Here is a 23,676-nt window from a genome sequence, read left to right as displayed (position 1 = left end):
AAAATAATAAACATTAAAAAATGTTTTAAAAAATTCTTCAGATGTTTTTAGTTATTTATATATCTTCTTTAAAAATTCCTGTTCATGTGCATTTTATTTATATTTTAATAGATTTGTAATATTTTATTGTGTATTATTTATTTAAAATATGGATGCTAACCTTTAATCTGAATGTTAATCTCTACTCTAATATATAGGTCACAGTGGTTTTTTTTAGTTTTATGTGTCTCTAACTTTGCTTTTCTTTTGCATGGCTTTATAAAGTTTAAAATTTTTTGTGTAAATTGATTTTTAACTTTATAATTTATCTTCCTTATTCAAAAGAATATATAATGATCTGTTTATATTTGGTATTTCTGTAGTTACTTTTTAAATATACATATCACAAACATATGCAAGTTTATTTTAATATAGAGTGTGAGGTTGGATTTTTTTCTTTAATTATTTTTTAAAACTGTCCATCACTTCCAATAACATTATTATGTTAATCTTTTACTTTATGCAGCACAGATTGCTATGATAAAATGCCATAGAACTGGTACCTTACACGACAGACATGTATTTTCCCGCAGTTCTGGGGGCTGGAAGTCTGAACAGGCTTCTGGTTGGGCTCTGGTGAGAACTCTCCAGCTGATTTGCAGGTAGCTTTGCTCTCATCACGTCCTCACATGGCCTTTGCTCAGGGTGAACTCTACTGTCGCCTACTCCTTTTATAAGGACACTGATCCCATCAGATCAGGACCCTTCGTCATTTAACCTTAATTATCTAAGTTTTATCTCCAGATACAGTTCCACTGGGGGTTACAGCCTTAACATATGAATTTTGTCGGGACATAATCGGTCTTTAATAACCTTCTTTTCCCAACATATTTTGGAGGCTACTTTTATCATGTAATAATATATTTTATAGGGGTGTCTGGGTGGCTTCGTCAGTTAAGCAGCAACTCTCGATTTCAGCTCAGTGCATGATCTCAAGGTTCGGGAGATGGATCCCTGTGATTTGGGCTCTGTGCAGACAGGAGGGAGCCTGCTGGGGATTGTCTCTCTCCCTCTCTCTGCCTTTCCCCATCTCATGGTCTCCCCTTGCCCCTGCCATGCCAAAATAAATAAATAAACTTAAAAAAATAATATATTTTATAAATACTAAGTTCTGTTGCTAGGCTGTATAATTCCCCTGCCCCTTTTTTTCTGTGTTGAACCAATACATTATTTTGGTTATTATATTTGATATAGTATGACATAATTTATTATAGGATACGTACATTCTCTGAAATCCTCTTTTCAGTACATGCTATTTATGTTCTTCTTCCAGATTAATTTGAGAATCACTTTGTCACATCTGTCTTATCACTTACAGTAACCCCCTCACACACAGTCGAACTATTTGTTATTATGCAGTGAATCTGTAAATTGAAATGGAGTTAATTTTACTTCAGTAGCTGGTATTTTTCACCAGGAATATTTATATTTTTCTTAATTATTTGCTTTCATGTTTTTTGGAAAAATGTTTTATATGCTTACCATCTAAGTCCAATTTTTGGTGCTGTATGGTTATTCAGGTAATATTTTGAGGACTGTTTTTTGCCCCCAATCATATTTATTAACTAATATTACTGTATTCTAGGGAGAAGAGTTCTTGATCTTGTTTCTTTATTTTATAGCTGTCCATGTCAGTGATTTTACCAGTTTGGTTATTTTCCTGGGAAAAGCTTTTTCTCTTAGAAAACTTAGATTCCTTGCAAGCGCTTTCTTTTTAGTAAAGCAGTGGTTCTCAACTTTTTCTCAGTGACTGATACATTTGAGGACGTGACAGACTCTACCCCTCAGGGAACTGCCCTCTCTTCTCCTGCAGTCAGATCTGGCATCAGGAAGAGGAGGGCACTTTGCAAGCAGACCAGCTGGCATGTGTATCTCTGGAGAACATTAATCTTCATGGAGCCTTTCTTTGTAGACCTACTGTGTATTCTTTTGAATTGAAGAACAAATAACAAAATACCTTTTTTCTCTCCAGTAGTTCAGCATCAATTTGTAGAGACAGAAAGTAGATTAGTGGTTGTTTTGGGCTGGGAGGATAATTTAAACAAGGGTTTTCTTTTTGAGGTGAAAAAAGTGTTTGAAAGTTGACTGTGGTTACGTTTGCACGTGTCTGTGAATATACAAAAACGAAAAACCATTAAATTATATATTCCAAAATGGTGAGTTGTATGGTATAGGAATTAGATCGCAACAAGGCTATTAGAACATAACTGAGTATCACATACATTTACAGTCATTTTATTTATTATAAGACAGTAGTTGACACTACAGGTGTTAATTCTGTGTATAGTATTATATTATCCAACAAAGCAAACCAAAATAGAACGTCCCAAACATCAAAGCAAATCTCAAAAAGAAACACTGTATTTTAATGATTATGTTACTTGTTTATCAAAAATCTATGTATCTTGCTAACTTTCTGTGTGACATTTAAAACTACTATTTTTCTGGTTGAATTATTAGTCAATGCATAAATTGGAAACTTTTTGAAAGATACAATATTTCAGGTATTAATATGTGTAGTATTCTCAATGCTGATTTCAAAACATGATAGAGATCTTACACGATTCATCTCATTTGGAATTCAAATTTAGCAATATATTAGAAAAATAATATGCTAATCCAAAGTAGAGTTTGTATCAGGAATGGTTTCATATCAGAAGATCTGCTAATATAGTTGTTAATAATATAAACAGATCATCTGATAATACTGAAAAGGTATTTTTTAAGATTCAAAATTATAGAACAATGTAATTAATAACATGGCAAAAGCCTCATGTTTAATAGATATCAAATACTGGATATTTTAGTTTGTTATGTGGTAGGTGGACAAGAGGGTGTTTTTTTGTTTTTGTTTTGTTTTAGTTTATTATTCATTTTGAGAGAGAGAGAGAGAGAGAGAGAGAGAGAGAGAGAAAGTGCTGGGGAGGGGCAGAGAGAGAGGGATGTAGAGAATCCCAACCAGGCCCCATCCTGTCAGCCCAGAGCCTGATTTTAAAGAAGTGTAGTCAGGAGGAAGCAAGCAGGCCAAAGATAAATGTTGCTTTCTTGGAAATCTCTGATTACCTGAATATAGAAATTTAATTCTTAGATTAAACAGATAAAACCGTATCATTTTATGATCAGGAAGACAAAGTCAAATATATATCCCCAAATATGGAGCAAATAGAGATGGAAAATATGAAAGGAAAGGTAAGAAACATGATGGATAGCTGATACTAATTTTGATTTTATTTAATTGAGATTTAGAAAGAAAGGATAGTCGCAAAGGAGACGACTTAAGTAAATAATTAAAAGAAGGAAATTTCCCTGCAGTGAAGGCTAGATTCCCATAGTTGAAAGGCTGCATTGAGTATTAAGCAAGATAAATGATTGGAGACAATTCTTTTGCATCAGAAATGCTATATTTTAGTTTGAGGGCAAATGAAAGGCCTTTCATATCAAGATTCAGTTTATGCTTTACCTATCCTATTTTATTGGTATTGTACAAAAAGATGAAAACTCCAAAATACAGGAGGGATAGGATTAAAATAAAATGCAAAAAATAAGTGAAACTCATAGATAAATCTAAATAGCTATTTGGTTATTTGTAAAGTTTAATGCTATTAAGAATCCATATGGAAGGAGAGAGACTTAATGTTTAAAAAGTTTTTTTTTAATGAAAACCAGCTTTTTTCATATAAACAGCAGGAAGAAAGTATATAACCTTATTAATACACTGTAAGATACTTAAAAAGAACTAGGATCCAGTGAAAAACATGAAATAAAAAAGAAAAAAATCATTGTAAATAGAAAAATTAAAAATGAATAGGTTCATGGGGCACCTGGGTGGCTCAGTTGGTTAAGTGTCTGGCTGGCTCAGGTCATGATCTCATGGTTTGTGAGTTCAAGCCCCACATCAGGCTCAGTGCTGACAGCTCAGTGTCTAGAGCCTGGTTCGGATTCAGTGTCTCCCTCTCTCTCTACCCCTTTCCTGCTCTACTCTGTTTCTCTCTTTCTCAAAAAGAAACATTAAAAAAAATTTTAAATAAAAGATAGAATAGGTTCAAATATGTCAGTAATCAAGGGAAATATCAAAGAATTAGGAAGTTTTATAGTGTGGTTACTGAGATATACTCGTATATTATGATGACCTAAAAATAATGAAAATAAAGTAAGAGAAGCAGAAATGCCAATATTCTCAAAGGCAAATAGGATTGAATTTGAAGATCATTAAATGGAAGAAGAAAGGAATATTTTGTATTATTCTAGTTTTAACCCACCAAAAAGGCAATAGCCTTTTTATTGGACAAGCAAGCATCAATATGTATAGAAGAAAAACTGTTAGCAATAAGAAGAGAAATTGATGAACTGTACATTGTGGGAGATTTCAACACGCCTCTTTCAGGAATTGAGAGATTGGAGAGGAAGTAACCCAACTGTAATTAAGAGAATTTGAATATCAAAATTACTGAACTTCCACATATTGACATATATCTACATCTTTGAATGGTGCCCATAGAACCTGTTTTCCATGTCATTTCAGTTTTCAGTTTTACTGATAAGAGATTATGTATGGGCTTCATTTGTAACTTTTATTTTCCTCTGTATTTAGGTTTATTTTCTTTGTATTCCTTTTGTTGTTTAGTGTCATGTTTTCCTGTTTAATCAGACTTATCTAAGATTTATCTGTTTTGTTGATATTTTTAATTAGCTTTTTTTAATGGATCAGATCTATCATGTCATCTCTATGTTATTTCTGCTTTTAATTTGATCAAGTTTGATCTCTCTTGTACTTATGATTCATTTTGGCTTTTTGAGTTAGCTTTGTGGTTTGAGTGCTTAGTTTGTTTTCAGTCTTTTGTGTTTTCTGCTTGCATATAAAAATATAAATTTTATTTTGAAATTGCTTTAGCCACATTGCATAGGCTTTGATATCAAGTATTGTTGTTCATTTAAAAATAATATGCAATATCAATTTTGATTTCTGTTTTGATTGAAGAGTTATTTAGAAGTATGCTTTTAAATTTCCAGCTGCTAAAAATATAGATCACGGCTTATGGGAGTCCCTGGTAGCTCTTCCTGGCTAAATCTGGTGCTGGGTTAGATCCTGTGAGAGAGCCATCACCAGGTGACACATCAAACTACTAAACACATTAAACGTTGAGTTTTACTTTTAGTAATTACAATGTTTTTCCTCGTTGTCTTTTATTTCCTGTAGTCTTACTGCTCTGATCCAAACCTCGTGTTAGATTTGAAGAACCTCATTGTGCTTTTTGCTGACACACTTCAGGTTTGTGACTTCCGTTTACATAATGTTTTCTAGATTGGTATTTATCAGATGTAAATCTTTTCATCGTCTATCTAAGCTTGAATAAATGCCTTTATTTTTAGTTGTGTTTCTTCTTTCCTGGAGCTAGAGCTTTTTATCTTTTTATAATAGTTTCTTGTCATCACCTCAGCCAATTTATATTTTCATCAGTAGTTCCAATCCCCTTTTTTTGCTTAGAGCAAGTCAATTAATTGAACCTGCTTCCATGTCATTCCAATTTTCAGTTTTACTGATAAGAGATTTTGTATGGACTTCATTTGCAACTCTTATTTTCACTACCTTCATTTTTAAAACATCCTTAATTCTGATATAGTGCCTGAGTGACTCCGGAGTTTTTTTTTTTTTTTAAGTTTATTTATTTATTTTTGAAGACAGAGACGGCATGAGTGAGGGAGGAGCAGAGAGAGAGGGAGACACAGAATCTCAAGCAGGCTTTCCACGCTGCCAACACAGAGCCTGATGTGGGGCTCAAACTCATGAGCTGTGAGATCATGACCTGAGCTGAAACCAAGAGTCGGACGCTTAACCAACTGAGCCACCCAGCTGCCCCAATTTTGGAGTTAACTACTATCTTGAATAACAGTGGTTGATTTGAAGCTCGCGTCATATCCAATAGCATTAGAAATGGGTGATCTATCAAATTTCTCTCCCTACTCCTGAAGTTTGCAAAGAGTATAGGAGTAGTTTCAGACAGAACTTAGCTGACATTGTACCAGTATATATTGATTTTAATTTTCATCTTTTTATTTTTTTCTGACTGTCTGAAATATATTGGTATGTATCTTTTAATTCTTGAGATAAACGCTAGACATTAATTGGGAATGAAACATGCTGCTGTCATGCTTTCATTTAAATCTTTGACCAGAGAATGATAATACCTTTCAGTGGCTGATTTCCTTCATGTTTCTAAAAAAAGAAATCACCTTGTAAAAGGGAGCTGTTTTCTTACTTTGTTTCAGGTGTATGGTTTTCCTGTGAATCAGCTATTTGACATGCTGTTAGAAATCAGAGATCAATATAGTGAAACTCTGCTAAAGAAGTGGGCAGGTATTTTCAGGTGAGAAATTATGTGTAGTCGTGTGTACGTGCGTGTGTGTGCTAGTGTATGTACACACGTGTTTCTACATAAGGCTTCTCGATACACTAAGTAACAAGTGTGTATGGCTTATTTTATTTTAGCGGTGATCCAGGTTATGATTCACAATTGAAGCCAATTGAAGAGATGTCCCAAATAAAGTTCCCAGGATATCTGATCTCAATGTATTATGTCTGTTTTGTGGAAAGTCCCCCAACCCCATATTGGCTTTCCCCCCGCCTTGAATACCATCCAGATCATCTTGAGTCTTCTTAATATATTTTTTGGTTTTTTCCTTGAGGAATTTTCTTTCTCTTTAAGGTTTTTCTCATGCCTACTATATAGCTCCCTTGTAGGGTGGTGGCTATGGAACCCCTTTGAATAATTTAGAGTTTTTTGGAACCTTTTTTGAAGGCTTATTCATGTGCTTCCTCAAATTCTTCCTTCTCTGCATATAGAGATGAGGCATATTACAATCCAGTGTTTGAAACATGTTCTTTAAATATATTTATTACATCATGTATACACCTTGGGTTCACAAATATCTCCTTGGACTATTTTCTTGGCATACAACTCACATCAAATCACTTGAGTTTCTTCTTGTTTTGAACTTTTATTCCCTTGTTTAATGCACTTTTCTAGCTTATAGCAATACCCTGCCCCCAGATTTATAAATTTTTCTATTTTTAAGGTATTACATTTTTCCTTTAATCATACTAATAGTATGGTTGTATTTGGGGGAGGATTATGTCTGTATGAACCTTAAAAATTAGTAACATGATGTATCCATGGTTTAAGAGTGTCTGATCTGATCCCTTCAGTAAAATTGGTTTTGGTTTTGGTAGTTTAGTTTCTGCTTTTAGAGAACCTCCAGTCTGGTTAGAAATCATTTCCTCTGGATGAAGTTCATCCTTAATACAGAACGGTAGATGAAGCAAATGAACATAATTTGGATTTGTCTTAGAAGTTACTTTTCTTCATCTGCCAGTTTTGAAAGTTAGACTAGAAGATCTAATACAGGAGCAAACAGCATAATCAAATGTGTTTTCTTTAAAAACAAGAAAAACCAATGAAACCTCTGCCTTTTTCCAGAGCAAACACATCCTTTTGTTTACCACCATTTGCCTTATAGCTTCTACATGTTGCTGTAAAATTTTGTCTCATCTGTAAATCTCAGATACTGTGAGATCACGTTCATAATGGTGTTTCCTCTGTTTCAGAGTATAGTTTTCTTTCTGTCTTTTGTTATAGGCATTTTTACTTGAAACAAACACTTTCATTGTAAAAAGAATAGAATAGGAACTAGAAGACATTCGTTTTGGTGGTTTATACATACAACTGTTTGAGTATCCCTGAAAATTACTTGTGATCACTCAGTGATTACCCAGCCCACCCTCCTTCGTTTTTTTTTTCTAGAAACATACTTGATTCTGACAACTACAGTCCTATACCAGTCACAAGTGAAGAGATGTATAAAAAGGTGGTAGGACAATTCCCGTTCCAAGACATAGAGCTGGAAAAGGTAAGGAGTACTTCAAAGTAAAACTCTCTGTTTGATTTGGCATACTCTCAAGAGTTTTAATTTTATCGGTTTTATTGAAGGCATTACCTCCAACTCAGTGCATTAGAGCTCTAGAAATACCTTTGGAGAACAGTCCTGTTTGATGAGCCGGAGATGACTCAGGGTCCTGTCACCTCTTGAAGTGTTAAGGGCACTGCTGGGCATGTTCCAATTTGGTTTACACTCTGAAATACTTACTGTTACTGTACTCTTAGGACGTTTTTTCCTTCACACATACAATAAGAATAATCCTGTGCTATATAATATATAATTCTATTGGTATATAATTCAACAGTGCATTGGATCATATATGTACTGCCATAATAATGATACCAACACAGTTCCATCATCGTCCTGAATCCTCTCATGCTGCTCCTTTTTATTTTTTTATTAGAAAAACTTTTTTTTAATGTTTATTTTTTGAGAGAGAGAAAAACTGAATGCGAGCAGTTTAGGAGCAGAGAGAGAGGGAGACACAGAATCCAAAGCAGGCTCCAGGCTCTGAGCTGTTAGCAGAATCCAACACAGGGCTGGAAATCACGGGTTGTGAGATCATGACTTGAGCTGAAGTCAGACGCTTACCCAACTGAGCCACCCAAGTGCCTCATGCTGCTCCTTAAATCAATTCCTCCCAACCCTAACCCCTAGCCTTTGGCAACCAATCTGGTTGCTGTCCATCTATTTTTGCCTTTTCCAGATTGCCATATAAATCGAATCATACAGTAGGTAACCTTTGAGTCTGGCTTCTTTCACTCAGCATGATGCTTTTGGGATGCGTCTAAGTTGGTATATGTAGTAATAATTCATTCCTTTTTATTACTGAGTATTTACCACAAGTTGCTTTTTTTTTAAGCCCTTCATGTGTTGAAAGACATTTGAATTATTATTTAGTTAAATTTATATCTTATTCTTTTTCATGTCAGGAAACTTTTGGAAACACTTTCTTAAATTTGAGGTTGTTAAGTAGACAGTTTGCAATATGGAAGGAAATTTATTTTGCATTTTAATTAATTTATGTGCATCTTCAACTTATGTTAGCTTGTGACTTACTTTCATTAATTCTTGAATTTACAGCAACCATTTCCAAAAAAGTTTCCTTTCTCTGAATTTGTGCCAAAAGTTTACAACCAAATTAAGGAATTTATCTATGCCTGCCTGAAGTTTTCAGAGGATCTTCACCTAAGGTATGGTATGAAACAGCGGAAATGCTGCAGATACTGTGACTGTGACTCTTATGTGCAGAAATATTCTGAAAACCTTTTCAGCTGATTATGAAAGTCTTAATATTAGCCCTTCAGAGCACAGTACTGGTATATTTATAAAGTCATGGCAAAAGGGAAAGTTGGAGACTTGTGAATAATTTATTTTTGTTTATATTACTTAGCTTATTCTTTTTTTATTTAAAAAAATTTTTATGTCTTTATCTTATTTATTTTTTTATTTTGAGAGAGAGAGAGAGGCAGAAAGAGAGCAGGGGAGGGGCAGAGAGAAAGGGAGACACAAAATCTGAAGCAGGCTCCAAGCTCTGAGCTGTCAGCACAGAGCCCAACACGGGGCTCGAACCCACGGATGGTGAGATCGTGACCTAGGCTGAAGTCAGACGCTTAACTGATGAGCCACCCAGGTGCCCCTATTCTCTATTTTCATTATAAATTTGCATTTCAACACTTTTTATTGGTGAGAATTCACTAGAAAATAGTATATTAAGTTTTATATTCTACTTGATGAAATTTTAGGGCCTCTAGGGAAGTAGCAAGTAAAATCCTTTGGAAATACCCTTCTTTCCAAATATCCTGTGGACTTGTTAAAGGTATCCATGTCTCCTTTAAGTTATTTGGCCAACATGTTCTGAACCTATTCATGTAGCAGATACATCCTGTTTACTGAAAATGCAGAAGTAAAAGATACAGTTCTTTGCCCGCAGATATTGTCAGTGTCTACTGAGGATGTTAGGCATGAAAATATATCATGGCGAGTGTTAAAATATGTTTAGTTTATTTGCAAAACACCTAGAAGACTACTTAATTCATCTTAAAGACTTTGAGGGAGAATAATCATCATGATTGGCTTTCTAAAAGAGCCTCCTCCTCTCAGTGAATGATACCACCATTCGCCCAAACCAGAAATCTAAGAATCCTTTCAATTCCTTGTTTTCTGTTAATAACTATTTTTATTAGAAACAAAGTTTCAAGCACTGGTCTAATTTTTGTAAACACTTTACAAATATATTAAAAATGTCTGTAAAATTCAAAATAGTACTAATCTATGAGATACTAGAAAGTATAATTCATTTTTCAGAGGAAGACATTGAGGCAGGGAGAGGTTAATAGGAGCTTTATCAAGGTCACAAGGATTAAATGTTTAAGCCAGGATCAAATCTGATCAGCATCGGCTTCAACAAAAGTTCCTGCCGTGTTTACAGTTCTTACCCTTGGCTTCACAATATGCATTAGTATTTTACATGTACAATCTCAGATCATTGTCACAGTGTTTCTTGCAGGTAAGTGTTAATTATTCCCATTTAACCAATGGAATGCAATGCTCTTTTGTAAAAGAGCCTTGGAAATCTGATTGGTGACAAAATTATATTGATTGTTGTTTGTTTGTTTGTTTGTTTGTTTGTTTTCAGCTTTTTTTCCTTAAAGTTCTCTCTTCCCATTGTGGCGGCTTTCATTCACACTGTGCTTGGGCCATTTTAATAGTCTCCTAATTGTTCTTATCTGTCTAACTTTGCATTCCCAACCGTCTGTCCTTTCTCCTCATTCTATTCTGTATGTTCCCTAGAGTAATTTTTCTAAAATCAAATCTTATCATTTATCTCTACTCTGCTCACCTTTCCAAGGATCCCTCATGGCCTATAGTGTAAAGCTCAGATTCTGGCCTGAGGAACTCCGCTACCTGCTCCTCCCTCACCCCTTCACCTCATCTCCCTCGTAGCCTCCAGGCTCTCTCTACCCCATGCTGATTTCCGTGTCACTCTGTGCTTCAGTCCTAACAACCTATTTGGTGTTTTCTGCTCATAATATGCTATTTTGACTTGACTTTCCTCCTGACTCTATCTCTACTTAAAATCATCTTTTCTGTTAGTGCTCCTAACTAGCTTGTGACCATCCTTCAAGGCTCATTATAAGCCTCTAATGAGCAGAGCCCTTCTGACCACCTCCATCCCTAATGGAGTTGGTCTGCTCGCCCCTTTGTGTTCTTTCTGTACCTTATGAATACTGCCGTTCCAGGATGCTCATAGATTTGATCGCTCTACTCGTATCTGTGTGTTCCTTCATGTATTAGCCCGTAGGCTCCTTTGTTTATTTACTGGTTTATTCCCCTCACATTATAGGTAATCTGTTATTTGTCAGATGGTGCTTGGTAGTGAGGACATTAAGATGCTGAAAACATAGTCCTGTCTTCAAGGAGTGTGTAAGCCGAGGAACTGAACAGTTGATGACAAGCACCATCATGGAGAGACAGAGCAGCCACATGGGAACCAAACCAAATTAAGGATGTTAGAAAAAGGCTTCTTGAAGGGTAGAAACATTTAATGTTTTGTTCAGCACATTTCCTGCCCCAGCTCAGTCAATTATAACAACAACAACAAAAGAACGAGTGGATGGAATGTATGGCATGCCAGGGAATTCTGAAAGTAAACATAATTGGAACACAGTTTGAGTAACTTGTTTGATAATCATTCTTATTAATTAAAAAATGAAGCATGAGGTTTGTATAGTTCATTTGTTCTTTTCTCTGAAAATGACGCTGGTTTCATAGAAATGAGATTATCTTTGGAAGTTATAAACCAAAAGTTGTTTACCCCTTACGGCCCACCCTCTCTACCACCACCGCCACATGACTTAGTAACAGTATTAGGTATGTTACCATATAGAAAATACTGCAAGTTCATTGCACAATGACTCCTATCCTGTTTTGGAGGAAAAGCAATATGGTAAATGGATAATGTTGAGTAAATTGTTCAGAAATCTTTTTCTTGCTTGAATATATCAAGTTTTTGCCTGAAAACTCCCTTGTTATGTTTAACATTGACAATGAAAAATAATTACTCAGGGGCTTCTGGGTGGCTCCGTCAGTTGACGGTCCCACTCTTGATTTTGGCTCAGATCATGATCCCAGGATCATGGGATTGAACCCCACATCACATTCAGTACTGAGTGTGGAGCCTGCTTGGGATTCTCTCTCTTTTTCTCTCCCTCTGCACCTGTCCCCTGCTTACATTCTCCCTCCCTCTAAAATAATTTTTAAAAATCCATTTTGGGAGGATTTTACAGCTGCCTTTATTCTTTGGTTTACATTTACCTTATTTTCTAGGCTGCATGTAGCTTCCAACCTAGAGTGACAGAGACCATTTTGACAATCACAGTTGTCTAATATGGGATATAAGATAATATGTAGGGGCACCTGGGTGGCTCAGTCAGTTAAGCTTCTGACTCCTGATTTTGGCTCAGGTCATGATCTCACGGTTTGTGAATTTGAGCCCCATGTCGATGACAGCTCGGAGCCTGGACCCTGCTTCAGATTCTGTCTCCCTAGGGGCGCCTGGGTGCTCAGTCGGTTAAGATTCTGTCTCCCTCTCTCTTTGACCCTCCCCTGCTCGTAATTTGTCTCTCTCTCAAAAATATAAACATTTAAAAATTTTTTTTCAAAATATGTATTTTCCAAGACCTGGACTTCTTGGTTGATAGTCTAAAGATGTCATACCACTGTCTGCTTCCATTGTTTTCTGAAGAGAAGTAACCCGTCATTATTCTTTTTGTTCCTCTGAATGTATTGTCTTGCCACGGTTGTTTTTAAGATTTTCTTTTTATCTTTGGACTTTGTAATTTGACTCTGATATTTTTTTTTAAACCTTTTTCATTATTTTTTCTGAGAAAGAGAGACAGAGCCTAAGCAGGGAGGGGCACAGAGAGAGGGAGATGCAGAATCTGAAGCAGGCCCCAGGATCTGAGCTCTCAGCACAGATCCCAAAGCAGGGCTCGAACTCACAAACTGTGAGATAATGACCAGAGCCAAAGTCAGAAGCTTAACTGACTGAATCACCCAGGCACCCCTTGACTCTGATGTTCTTACATGTTGTTTTATTTGTGTTAATTTTGTGTGGGAGGTACTAAAGTTCTTGGATCTGTGGGTTGAAATATTTTGTCATGTTTGGAGATGATTTTGCCAATATGTCCTTAAATATGCCTCGTTTGTCATATTTTTTCTTTTCCTGCCATTCCTAGCTGCTTGATAGATCATTCAGATTTCATAATAACTTGAGGGAACTAATGTGAGTCTCAGTTTTAATTAGTTTCAAATTACTTCTGATTTCAAATGATATTGCAGAATCTTTTCCAGAAGACCAACTCCAAAATTCCAGAGCTTTCATCCAGGAGCTTATCTCTGATCTTAACAGGATTTGAACTGGGCTGGTTTCTTCATTAGTTAGTTTCTTCTCTCTTTTGGGTTGAGTTTCTGTAGCCCTGGAAACAAAACCCCTTGCAGAATTTGCAAGAGCTTTCTCTGATTTCTAGCACTGTCTTCACTATTTCTTCCTCCCTCCCTCCCTTCCTTCCTTCCTTCCTTCCTTCCTCTCTTCCTTTCTCTCTTTCTCTCTTTCTTTTATAACCGCTTATTTATTGGGGGAGGGGGATTGTCTGGGGGAGGGCAGAGACTGAGAGGCAGAGAGAGAATCCTGAGCAGGCTCCATGCTCAGCGTGGAGCTGATAGGGGCCTTGATCTCACACTTATGAGATCATGACCTGAGCCCAAATCAAGAGCCCAAATCTGACTAAGCCACCCAGGTGCCCTGCCCTCACCATTTTTTTTTAGTTTATTTATTTTGAGAGAGAGAGAGAGAGAGAGAGAGAGAGAACATATGTGCACAAGCAGAGGAGGGACAGAGAGAGGTGGGGGAGAGATAGAACCCCAAGCAGGCCCCTCACCATTCGCACGGAGCCTGACTTGGGGACCAAACCCACGAACTGCAAGGCCATGACCTGAGCCCAAATGAAGAATCAGAAGCATAACTGACCAAGCCACTCAGGCATCTCCCTCACCATTTCTTATGGAGCAGAATTCTTGTAAGGGAGAATTATTCCATCAGTTGATTTATTTTTGTTTCGGGGCTCTCCAGGATTCCAAACTGTCAGTGTAGCCCGTACTGTTAATGGTTTGGCTAATTTCTCTTCATCTCACCAAAGCCTTTCAGCCTCTAACTGTTTCAGTCCTGTATCCATCTGTACCCAAATTAGGCAAATGGCCTCAGGTATGAAAGTAACTGCCTTTGCACACCTTTCAAAGGCTTGTCATGGTGCACAGTTCAGTTCAGGTATACATTTATGTATGTGTGTTGATTATACTTTGTTGACATTGAAGGAAAATACAGCTTTTAGATAAGACCTGACATAAAAAAAATTTTTTTTTCTAATGTTTTATTTATTTTTGAGAGAGCGTGAGCAGGAGAGAGTCAGAGAGAGAGGGAGATACAGAATCTGAAGCAGGCTTCAGGCTCTGAGCTAGCTGTCAGCACAAAGCCTGAAGCGGGGCTTGAACCCACGAACCGCGAGATCATGACCTGAGCTGAAGGCGGCCGCTCAACCAACTGAGGCACACAGGTGCCCCATAGACCTGATTTTTTTGTTGTAATGAAGGTAGTGATGGTCTTTCTTGATCTTCTGTGTCCTGTCTGCATGCGGAACTTCTGCTAGATCTTCTTTTTTGTTTGTTTGTTTGTTTAACGTTTATTTCTTTTTCAGAGAAAAAGAGAGAGAGAGTGAGAGAAAGAGAGAGAGAGAGAGAAAAAAACATAAGTGGGGGAGGGGCAAACAGAGAGGGACACACAGAATCTGAAGCAGGCTCCAGGCTCTGAGCCATCAGCGCAGAGCCTGACACAAGGCTTGAACTCACAAACCATGAGATCACGACCTGAACCAAAATCAGATGCTTATCCGACTGAGCCACCCATGTGCCCCAATCTTCTTAAACCATAATAGAGATATACAATAAGTACAGGATAACCCGAGAGCGATTAATGTCGGGACACTAGATTACTTTAAATACCTGTGTTAATCATTTTTATAGCCACCTATACTTATTTGTAGCTCGTGTTACAATTACCTGATATAATTATTAGCTTAATATATGAAGGCAGGAACCATGAGTATTTTGTTCATGCACCATTTTGATCTCATTATTTCACCAACACAGTGCCCAGCACCTCATATATTTGTGGAATGAAGTATTTCAGTTCAGTAATAATTTTGAAAAGCTTAACAGTGGGCCAGAGGGTATTGGTCAGTGAAATGTATCCTTACATGGATGTTGTGAAAATATTTTGATGTATCATTTTTTCCTGATTATTTCCTTTCATTCTGTAGTCATATTTAGTTTTGATATTTTTCTGTTTTCCACATAGCATGTTAATATACCTGGCCTATATATTTAGAATTGTAAGATTTTTAATCAGACTATACTAACCCTCTGATTTTCTTCTCTAAAAAAAGAAATGGATGCGATTAAATTTATGACCATTGTCCACAAGCAATAAATTTACAAAGAACTCACAAATCCCTATTAACAGTTATTTCTTGATGTTTATAAACTAGAATTTCTACAACATTAATCTTATCATTGAAGAAATATTTGTCCTAACAGCATATCTTTTCTAGAAAGCCATCTTGGGTGATACTTTCAGGGGCTCATGGAGGATGTATAGGTCTAGAATTTAGTTTATTGGTTACCAGGACTGTTTTCTTTTTTCAAACTTTGCATACAAATATAATCATTTTCTTTATGTTTTGTTTCCTTTACTGTGTAGAAAATGTCATTATGGGGTGCCTGGCTTGCTCATGGTAAAGCATGCGACTCTTGATCTTGGGGTTGGGAGTTCACTTAAAAAAAAAAAACGCAGAGTAAGGACCTAATAATGTTCACTGGATTAAAAATGAGTGAATAAATTAACAAAAAACAAGGAAAATGTGTTTATTCATCATTTTGGAGATAGTAAGGATTATAAGACATTTATGCATAATTAAACTACTGGCCTAAAACACTTAATTTGGAATCAGAGTTAACTAGACAGTATATGAAAGAAGACAATACAGCAGCAGAGATAACTTTTCTGAGGGTTGTTACCAGCAATTCGCTGTACAGAAGTGGTGTAGGAAGCCAACAGAGAGACCAGGTTGGAAAATTATTAATATTAATAATCTGTGAAGGAACTTGGAAGTGTGGGAGAAATAAAGGTTTCAGGATGAGGAATCACGCTGGGAACTGTTTATCTGCTCTGAGAGACAGGTTATGATAGTGTTTAAATGCTGTGAGCTTTAGCGCTAGATGGTCTGTGTTAAAATTTTGTGCTGTTTACTTATTGTGTGACCTTGAAGAAGTTACTTAACTTCTTTGTGCCTTCATTTCCTCATCTGTAAAGTAGAAATGATAATAAACGTACTTTATATCATTGGTGTGAAAGTTAAATGAATTTATTTATATATTTTAAATATTTATTTTTGAGCTAGAGAATGAGAGAAAGAGGGAGAGCATGAATGATTGAGGGGTAGAGAGAGAAGGAGAGAGAGAATCTCAAGCAGGCTCCACGCTGTCAACACGAAGTCCAACAAGAAGCTCGATCTCATGAACCGTGAGATCATAACCTGAGCCAAAATCAAAGGTCGATGCTTACCCAGCTGAGCCACCCTGGACCCCTAAATGAATTTTAATATATTAAAACACTTAGACTAATTTCTGGTACAAAATAAATGGTATTCGCTGCTATCATTATTATTATTATCATCGTCAGCAGAAGCACCACTGGTGCCTTCTTTGTTTCCAGAGTAATCCTGCTACCTGGTATGACTTACCCATGGTAATTCTTTTTCAGCTCAACTGAGGTCGATGACATGATTCGTAAATCTACAAACCTGTTGCTAACCAGGACTCTGAGCAACTCTCTGCAGAATGTCATTAAAAGGAAGAATATTGGACTTACTGAGGTAAAGCTGCACTTACTGGAGCAGCCAAGGCACTATGTGAACAGATGTCCTAAGCTCTGGGGCCTGTTTTTGAGTTAATTATAACTTTCTCTGTGGTCCATCATGATCCTATGGATGGATTCCTAATGGTGAAAGTGCAAAACAAATCATTTGTGTTTCTCTTTTGTCCCCTTGGAGAGATCTATAGCATTTTGAAAAGTCACTTTCTCTCTCTCTCTTTCTCATTATTTTCAGTAGCCTAACTGGTTTTCCTTTCTGAGGTCATTGGGATACGTTTGTGTTATTTGCCATCCATTATATAAAAACAAAATTGTTGGTTGGAGAATATAGTCAACATCATGTTCCGAACCAAATGAATGACAGTTCAGATACAACATACAGTATGAAACCACATGTTGTCTACATCAGTCAGGGATGCCAAGGCCATTGGCACTTGTAGTCCTTGGTTAGAGTTAGACTCAGCTTTTGGTTTCGAGATACTTCCTGTATGTGTGGTCATTACTCTTTATCAGCATTGAGTCTGGGGATCTGGGACTGAGGAAATGTGGGAGAAAGGCAATCATCACATTTCTGTGGAAGCTTACAGAATCTCACAAAGCAAGGAGAGAGATTATACACGTGTTGAGAACAGTATCTTGGCAAACTGAAGATTTGGCACATTGGCGTGCAGTCCTAAAATTTAGAAAGATGTGAGGTTTCCTTTCTCTTGGAAACCCAGGATTGCATGGGAGCGTCAACCTGCCATTTTATGGAAATTATATTGCCAAAAGTGAGAGTTTGGAGGAATTTTTTTCACAGGGAAAGGGAAAGGCTGTTGGCCATCTGTTTTATTTGCAGAGGTGGTGTAGTTTGAAAGTCCGTTGCTCTAGGAAACAGTGACATTTTTTGGGATATACACTGTCAAAGATCCTGGTGAAAATTCAGCAAATGGTTAATGAATCTGACTCATAGGTAATGACAGCTGGAAGCCAGGTGACCATCTCCTTCCGACTTGGAGTGCTTGTTTATTTCCCTGTGTGAAGATTTTAAACTGTTATAATGTGGAACTTCGGCAGTGTTTGAGTTCCGCTTTTTATAATTGAAAGTTATATTTGACGTTATTTAGGACAGTTCCCTCATGTTGTAGAGCTTCCTTTCTGTTGCTTGGTATAAAATATTAGGCATTATCTTTATGTCTGAGAATAGGTTAAGTTCTTTTCGTCATCAGGAAGGCTGAGAAAAAGAAAGAATGAAATGAAGTGGAAAGTAGGAAGTCCTTCTTCTGTTACAGTGCACTGTTCTCCTTATGTAGATCCTAGGTAGGATAGGAAGTTTGTTGTTGATTTTTTTAACTATCTCTGTGTCATAATTTTCAATACATGTTTTCTTATGCCATTTGGAAGTCTCTTAAAACATTTTAAACAGGTAGCTTGGAAGGAACATGGTGTGATAGAAACAGCTTTGGTCTCAGAAGTCTCCTGAGTTTAGTTGTGGCTGTGCCATTGATATACTGTGACATCTTAAGAGAAAGACCTAACTTCTCAGTTCTTTCATTTTCCTGACTCCATTGTCCTTTGCAAAGGCCCTGCACAGATCAGGTCAGGACAGGAAGAGGCAGTAGAAGCTTATGGAAATAATTATATTGTAGTTCTTGGCACTTTTCAGTGAATGCTAAATATTATTCCTAAGTCATTGGATCTTTCTAGGTAATAATGTACTTCCATTATCAATATCTTTGTATATGAGTGAAAGAACATCTACACACATTTATTTATTTTTGGCTATTATGGCGATATGTACACATATAGACAAATACATACCCAGTGATTTTTATCGCCAACCAGTAAATCTTAGAATAATTTATTGCTCACCTTTGGAAAGAGAAGACATTATATCTTCCTTTACAGGTAACTAAAGTGAGTTCACATGCACACTCATCATGACACGAGGTAACATTTGTCGAACAGTTTGTATTCTTCAAAGCCTGTTCACAAATACCATCTCATTTATAGTGCAATGACATTTGAAGTTGGCGCTGCATGTGTTATTATTCCTATTTTATAGAAAGCATAATTAAAGTTCAGTGAGATTGCCTGAGATCCTGTAGTTAAGAAAATGATAGAAACGAGACTTGAGTCTGGGTTGTTTTTTCCCAAACTTAATTCACTTTGACTATAATGTACTCCCTTCCCTACTGATTTAATTATTTCATCATAACAAAGGGACTTTTACAAGAAGTCCATAATAATAGCAGAATTGATCTAGGTAGAGGTGATTTTGTGTCAGCAAGCACATATCCATTCAAGCAAGAGAAATATTATGAAACTAACTGCATTCTATTTCAGGTTGTCAGACAATCCTTTCAGGACTTAAGAGTTCCTATAAGCTAATGTCTGTCTGCCTGTCTCATTTGAATTTACGTGGTATCGCATTCCTCTTTTCTATCTATGTGCTCTCTTATCTTTTTCTCTCTGTACGCTGGCTTTCTTGCGTATGTCATTGCTTCTTTGCTTCCCCACGTTGACTCCGCTCAACATTTACCTTTTAGTTCTCGCTTACTGTAACTTGCATGCTCTGACTCTCATACCTTCTGTGACTATCAGTCAGCAGGGAGAGCTGTTTTCCTCAGGTTGTTTCTTTCGTCCAAGTCCGTGGGAAGAAAGTCAGCTGAGCAGTAGTTAAGAGTGTGTGTCCTAAGGCAGACTGCCTGAATCCCAATTTTGCGTAGGTTCTCTTCCTTTAATAAATGTGTCCTTGGAGCGTATAGTTTGTAGGGTTGTTGTGGGGATTAAATGAACATATCAAGTGCTTAGAACAGTACCTAGTATGTAGTAAACACTCAGTGTATGTTACTTGGTGTTGCTGAATAAGAAGTCTGAGCAGGTAAACAATGATTGTCAAGTTTAGTACCAGGATGGAGTTTTTCAACCAAGAGAAGTTAGAAGATTATAACAAATGTCCTGTTGAGATAAATAATTTGCTTATTGACTTGGCAGTATTTAGTGCATACCTACTATGTTTAACAGGCACTAATCTAAGTTGTTCAGATAAATATGTAAACAACAAGAAGAACAACAAAAGAGATCCTTGCTTACATTCCAGTGGCAGAAAACATAACAAATAACCAGGAAAATAAGTAGTAAATCATCTAGTATGATAGAAGGAAGTGAATTTGATGAAGGGAAAGGCAGGAACCTGTGTTAAGGAAATCAGGAGTTTGGTGGAAGTTCAAGGTTGGTCTTATTAAAAAGAACAGCATCTTGATGTTGAGCTATTGTTTTAAGGGCAAAGAGTGTTGTTGGCAGCAGTTGGAGTAAAGGGCTAAAGATATTTAAGTTCCTGGTTAGTTCATGGAATAATAAGAAAGCTAGGAAGGCTAGAGTAGAGTAAGAAAGGGGAAGAGAAGCAGGAGATTAGATTACAGAAGTGCCAGGGTGTTGTGATAGGGCCACTATAAAGAGTTTGGCTTTTATTTTTAGTGAAGAGGAATTTGATTAGTGGTACTATGTGCCATATTTCAAAGGAATCGCATTGATTGTCCCATTGGAAATAAACTGTACGGTGTAAACAGGGAGACTGGTTAGGAAGCTATGACAGTAATGATTCGAGATTTGATGGCCGCATAGGTGGTAGCTATGGAGGTAATAACAGATGATCGGATTTGGAGTTTAGAGTCAGCATGCTTTCCTGATGATTGGATGTAAAGGGAGAGAGAAAGCAAGGAGTTGAAGATAACTCCAAGATGTTTTAATTTGAACAGATAGAAGATTATATATACCATGCACTATGATGTCAAAAACTAGGTGGAGCTGGGGTTAGGGTGGAGGATATTGGGAATTTTGTTTTAGACAAATTTAATATGTAGTGTTTATTATATATACAGTTTGTGGTATTGAGTAAGCAATTATATATATATATGAGTTTGGCATTTTAAAAAGAGGTTTGGCCTGGAGATAAAAAAAAAATTGGGAGAATATAGATAATATTTGTCACCACCTGATTAGATAATATGACTAAAGGAGCTTGTAAAGATGGAGAAGAGAAGATAAAGGACTGAACCCTTGGGCACTCCATTATTAAGGAGTCAGAAAAAAAAGGAACTCACAAAAGAGATTGGGAAGTAGTCCCTAGAGAATTAGGGGGGGGAAAAGAAACCAAAATAAGAACATTAACAGGAGTGTGGTGTCTTGGAAGCCAAATGAAAAAAGTGTATAAAGACGGAGGGAGTGGTCAACTATGACAAATACTGACAACAGATCAGGGTAGATGAAAAATAAGAATTACTATGGGACTTAGCAATCTTGGAGTATGTCGGTGACCTCATTATGATCATTTTTAATAAAATGATGACAGGAGGCTACTGATGGAGTAGATTGAAAAGAGAATGGGTCCAGAAGAATTTCAAATAACATATATAGATGTTACCTTTTTGAAAAGGTGGAGCTTAGCTCCCAACCCTTGCATGTAGGTTGTGCTTGTGACTTCATGTAAAAAGGAGGGTATGGAAGGAGGAAAAAGTTACTTTACAGTGAAGATGCTTGACAGACACTTCCTCAGTCAGGTGATGAAGATTAACATCATCATAGATAAGTGACATTGATAGCATGTACCTTTGATAGGACGTGATGAGAAGGATCTATGGTCTTTCTTCCAAAACCCATGACCCCAGTCTAACCATGAAAAAAATATGAAACAAACCCAAATTGAGGGACATTCTACACAATACCTGACCAGTACTCCTCAAAACTGGTAGGGTCATCAAAAACAAGTGAAGTCTAAGAAACTGTCACAAACCAGAGGAGGCTAAGACAGCTAAGTGTAATATGGTATCTTAGACGAGATCCTGAAAAAGAAAGAACATTAGGGAGGGAAACTAGTGAGATCTCAATAAAGTGTGTTGTTCAGTTAACAGTAATATACCAACGTTGGTTCTTTAGTTGTGGCAAGTGTCCCATAGTGATGGACGTTGTTAACAATAGGAGGAACTGGGCATGGCACACTTGAGAACTCTTGGAAACTATTTTGTAAATATAAAACCATTTTAAAATAAGGTGTTGACTTAAATTACACAATTTAAAGAATCAGAAGACTGGCATTGGAGACTGCAAGGAGAAGACAATTCTTTCAAGGAATTTTCTTAGGTAAGCAAAGAAATGGCAGGGGAAGTGAATTAAGCAAGAAGTTGTTTTTTTGTTTTTGTTAATGTTTGTTTTTGAGACAGAGAGGGACAGAGCTGGAGTGGAAGAGGGCCAGAGAGAGAAGGAGACAGAATCCAAAGCAGGGTCCGGACTCCAAACTGTTAGCAGACCGCAATGTGGGGCTTGAACCCAGAACTGTGACATCATGACCTGAGCTGAAGTCAGATGCTTAACCAAATGAGCCACCCAGGCACCATTTGTTTTTTTTGTTTTTTTTTTTTTAATGTTTTATTTATTTTTGCAAGAGAGAGAGAGACAGACAGAATGAGCAGGGGAGGGGTCAGAGAGAGAGGGAGACACAAAATCCGAAGACAGGCTCCAGGCTCTGAGCTAGCTGTCAGCACAGAGCCTGACGTGGGGTCTGAACCCACGAACCACGAGATCATGACCTGAACTGAAGCCGGTGCTCAACCGACTGAGCCACCAGGCGCCCCTGTTTTGTTTTTTAATAGGAGATGTAGTAGCCTGTTAATTTTGATGAGAATGTTGCAATGGAAAGCAGAAAGTTGATGATGTAGGAGAAAGGGGGAATCTTTGGAGTAATTCCCTCGAGTAGGAGAGAGGATGTAGACTCTAATGCACAGGCAGAGGAATTGGCTTTAGGTGGTGTAAAGTTCATCTCTGGGAACAGGTGAGACTCAGAGTATATGGACACAGATGGCTGTGGCTGGGCATACTTTGTGGTGGCACACTCCAAATGCTCCATTTGCCCAGTGGAAGATAGATCTTGAGCTGCAAGTGGAGATCCAGAACAAATGTTGGGGTTGAAGCAGAGAAAAGGTATATCTGGGGATATGGAAAAGAGATTAGGTTGGTATTGGATAATGTAGTTATTTTGTAGCATTAAGTGCTTACTCTGGCTAATGGATAGGAGTTAAAGTGAGGCTAGTCAGAATCGTAGATTTTCTTGAGCCACATTTAATTGGAGATATGTTAAGTAAGTTCATATTAATAATAGCTTTTAGGAATTTGGTATAACATTCAGTACTTTATTATTTATATATGATAATTTGTAATATATTGGTTATTTCTTTGGTATGACATTGTTGCTATTATCTCAATTTTAAGACGAGAGATCTTAACTTTGCCTAAGGCCACACAACCAGTAAGCAGTTTGGAATAAGATTTGAGACGTTTTGAAATACAAAATTTTCTATTAAAAATAAGATTTGAAGTAGCGTTTGAAATAAGATTCCCTTTGTTCTAAACCTTTACTCTTACATTACATTAATTTAATTTAATTTTATTTTTTTATTATTTAAGTTATTTTTTTAATTTAAATTTTTATTTTTATTTATTTTATTTTTTAAAAATAGTTTATTGTCAAATTGGTTTCCATATAACACCTAGTGCTCTTCCCCACGAGTGCCCTCCTCCATTACCACCTCCTCTTTTCCCCCCTCCCCCTTCCCCTTCAACCCTCAGTTCATTTTCAGTATTCAATAGTCTGTCAAGTTTTGCGTCCCTCTCTCTCCCCAACTCTCTTTCCCTCTTCCCCTCTCCCTGGTCCTCCATTAGGTTTCTCCTGTTCTCCT

At 36.9% G+C, this 23,676-nt stretch overlaps 1 protein-coding gene across 8 annotated transcripts in view; it reads left to right on the top strand.

Moving 5' to 3' along the window:
• Window positions 1-23,676, top strand: part of EXOC6B (exocyst complex component 6B) — a 581,371-nt gene that overhangs the window by 297,969 nt on the left and 259,726 nt on the right. For all 8 annotated transcript variants that reach the window (XM_029937576.1, XM_029937578.1, XM_029937580.1 and 5 more), the window contains exons 12-16: window positions 5,237-5,308; window positions 6,307-6,404; window positions 7,839-7,944; window positions 9,058-9,167; window positions 16,853-16,964. In XM_029937576.1, the coding sequence (XP_029793436.1) occupies window positions 5,237-5,308; window positions 6,307-6,404; window positions 7,839-7,944; window positions 9,058-9,167; window positions 16,853-16,964 (498 nt within the window). The remainder of the gene's footprint in view (window positions 1-5,236; window positions 5,309-6,306; window positions 6,405-7,838; window positions 7,945-9,057; window positions 9,168-16,852; window positions 16,965-23,676) is intronic.

Source organism: Suricata suricatta, chromosome 4 (assembly GCF_006229205.1).
Source record: "Suricata suricatta isolate VVHF042 chromosome 4, meerkat_22Aug2017_6uvM2_HiC, whole genome shotgun sequence".
NCBI lineage: Eukaryota > Metazoa > Chordata > Mammalia > Carnivora > Herpestidae > Suricata > Suricata suricatta.
This window is presented reverse-complemented; position numbering and strand designations above follow the sequence as displayed.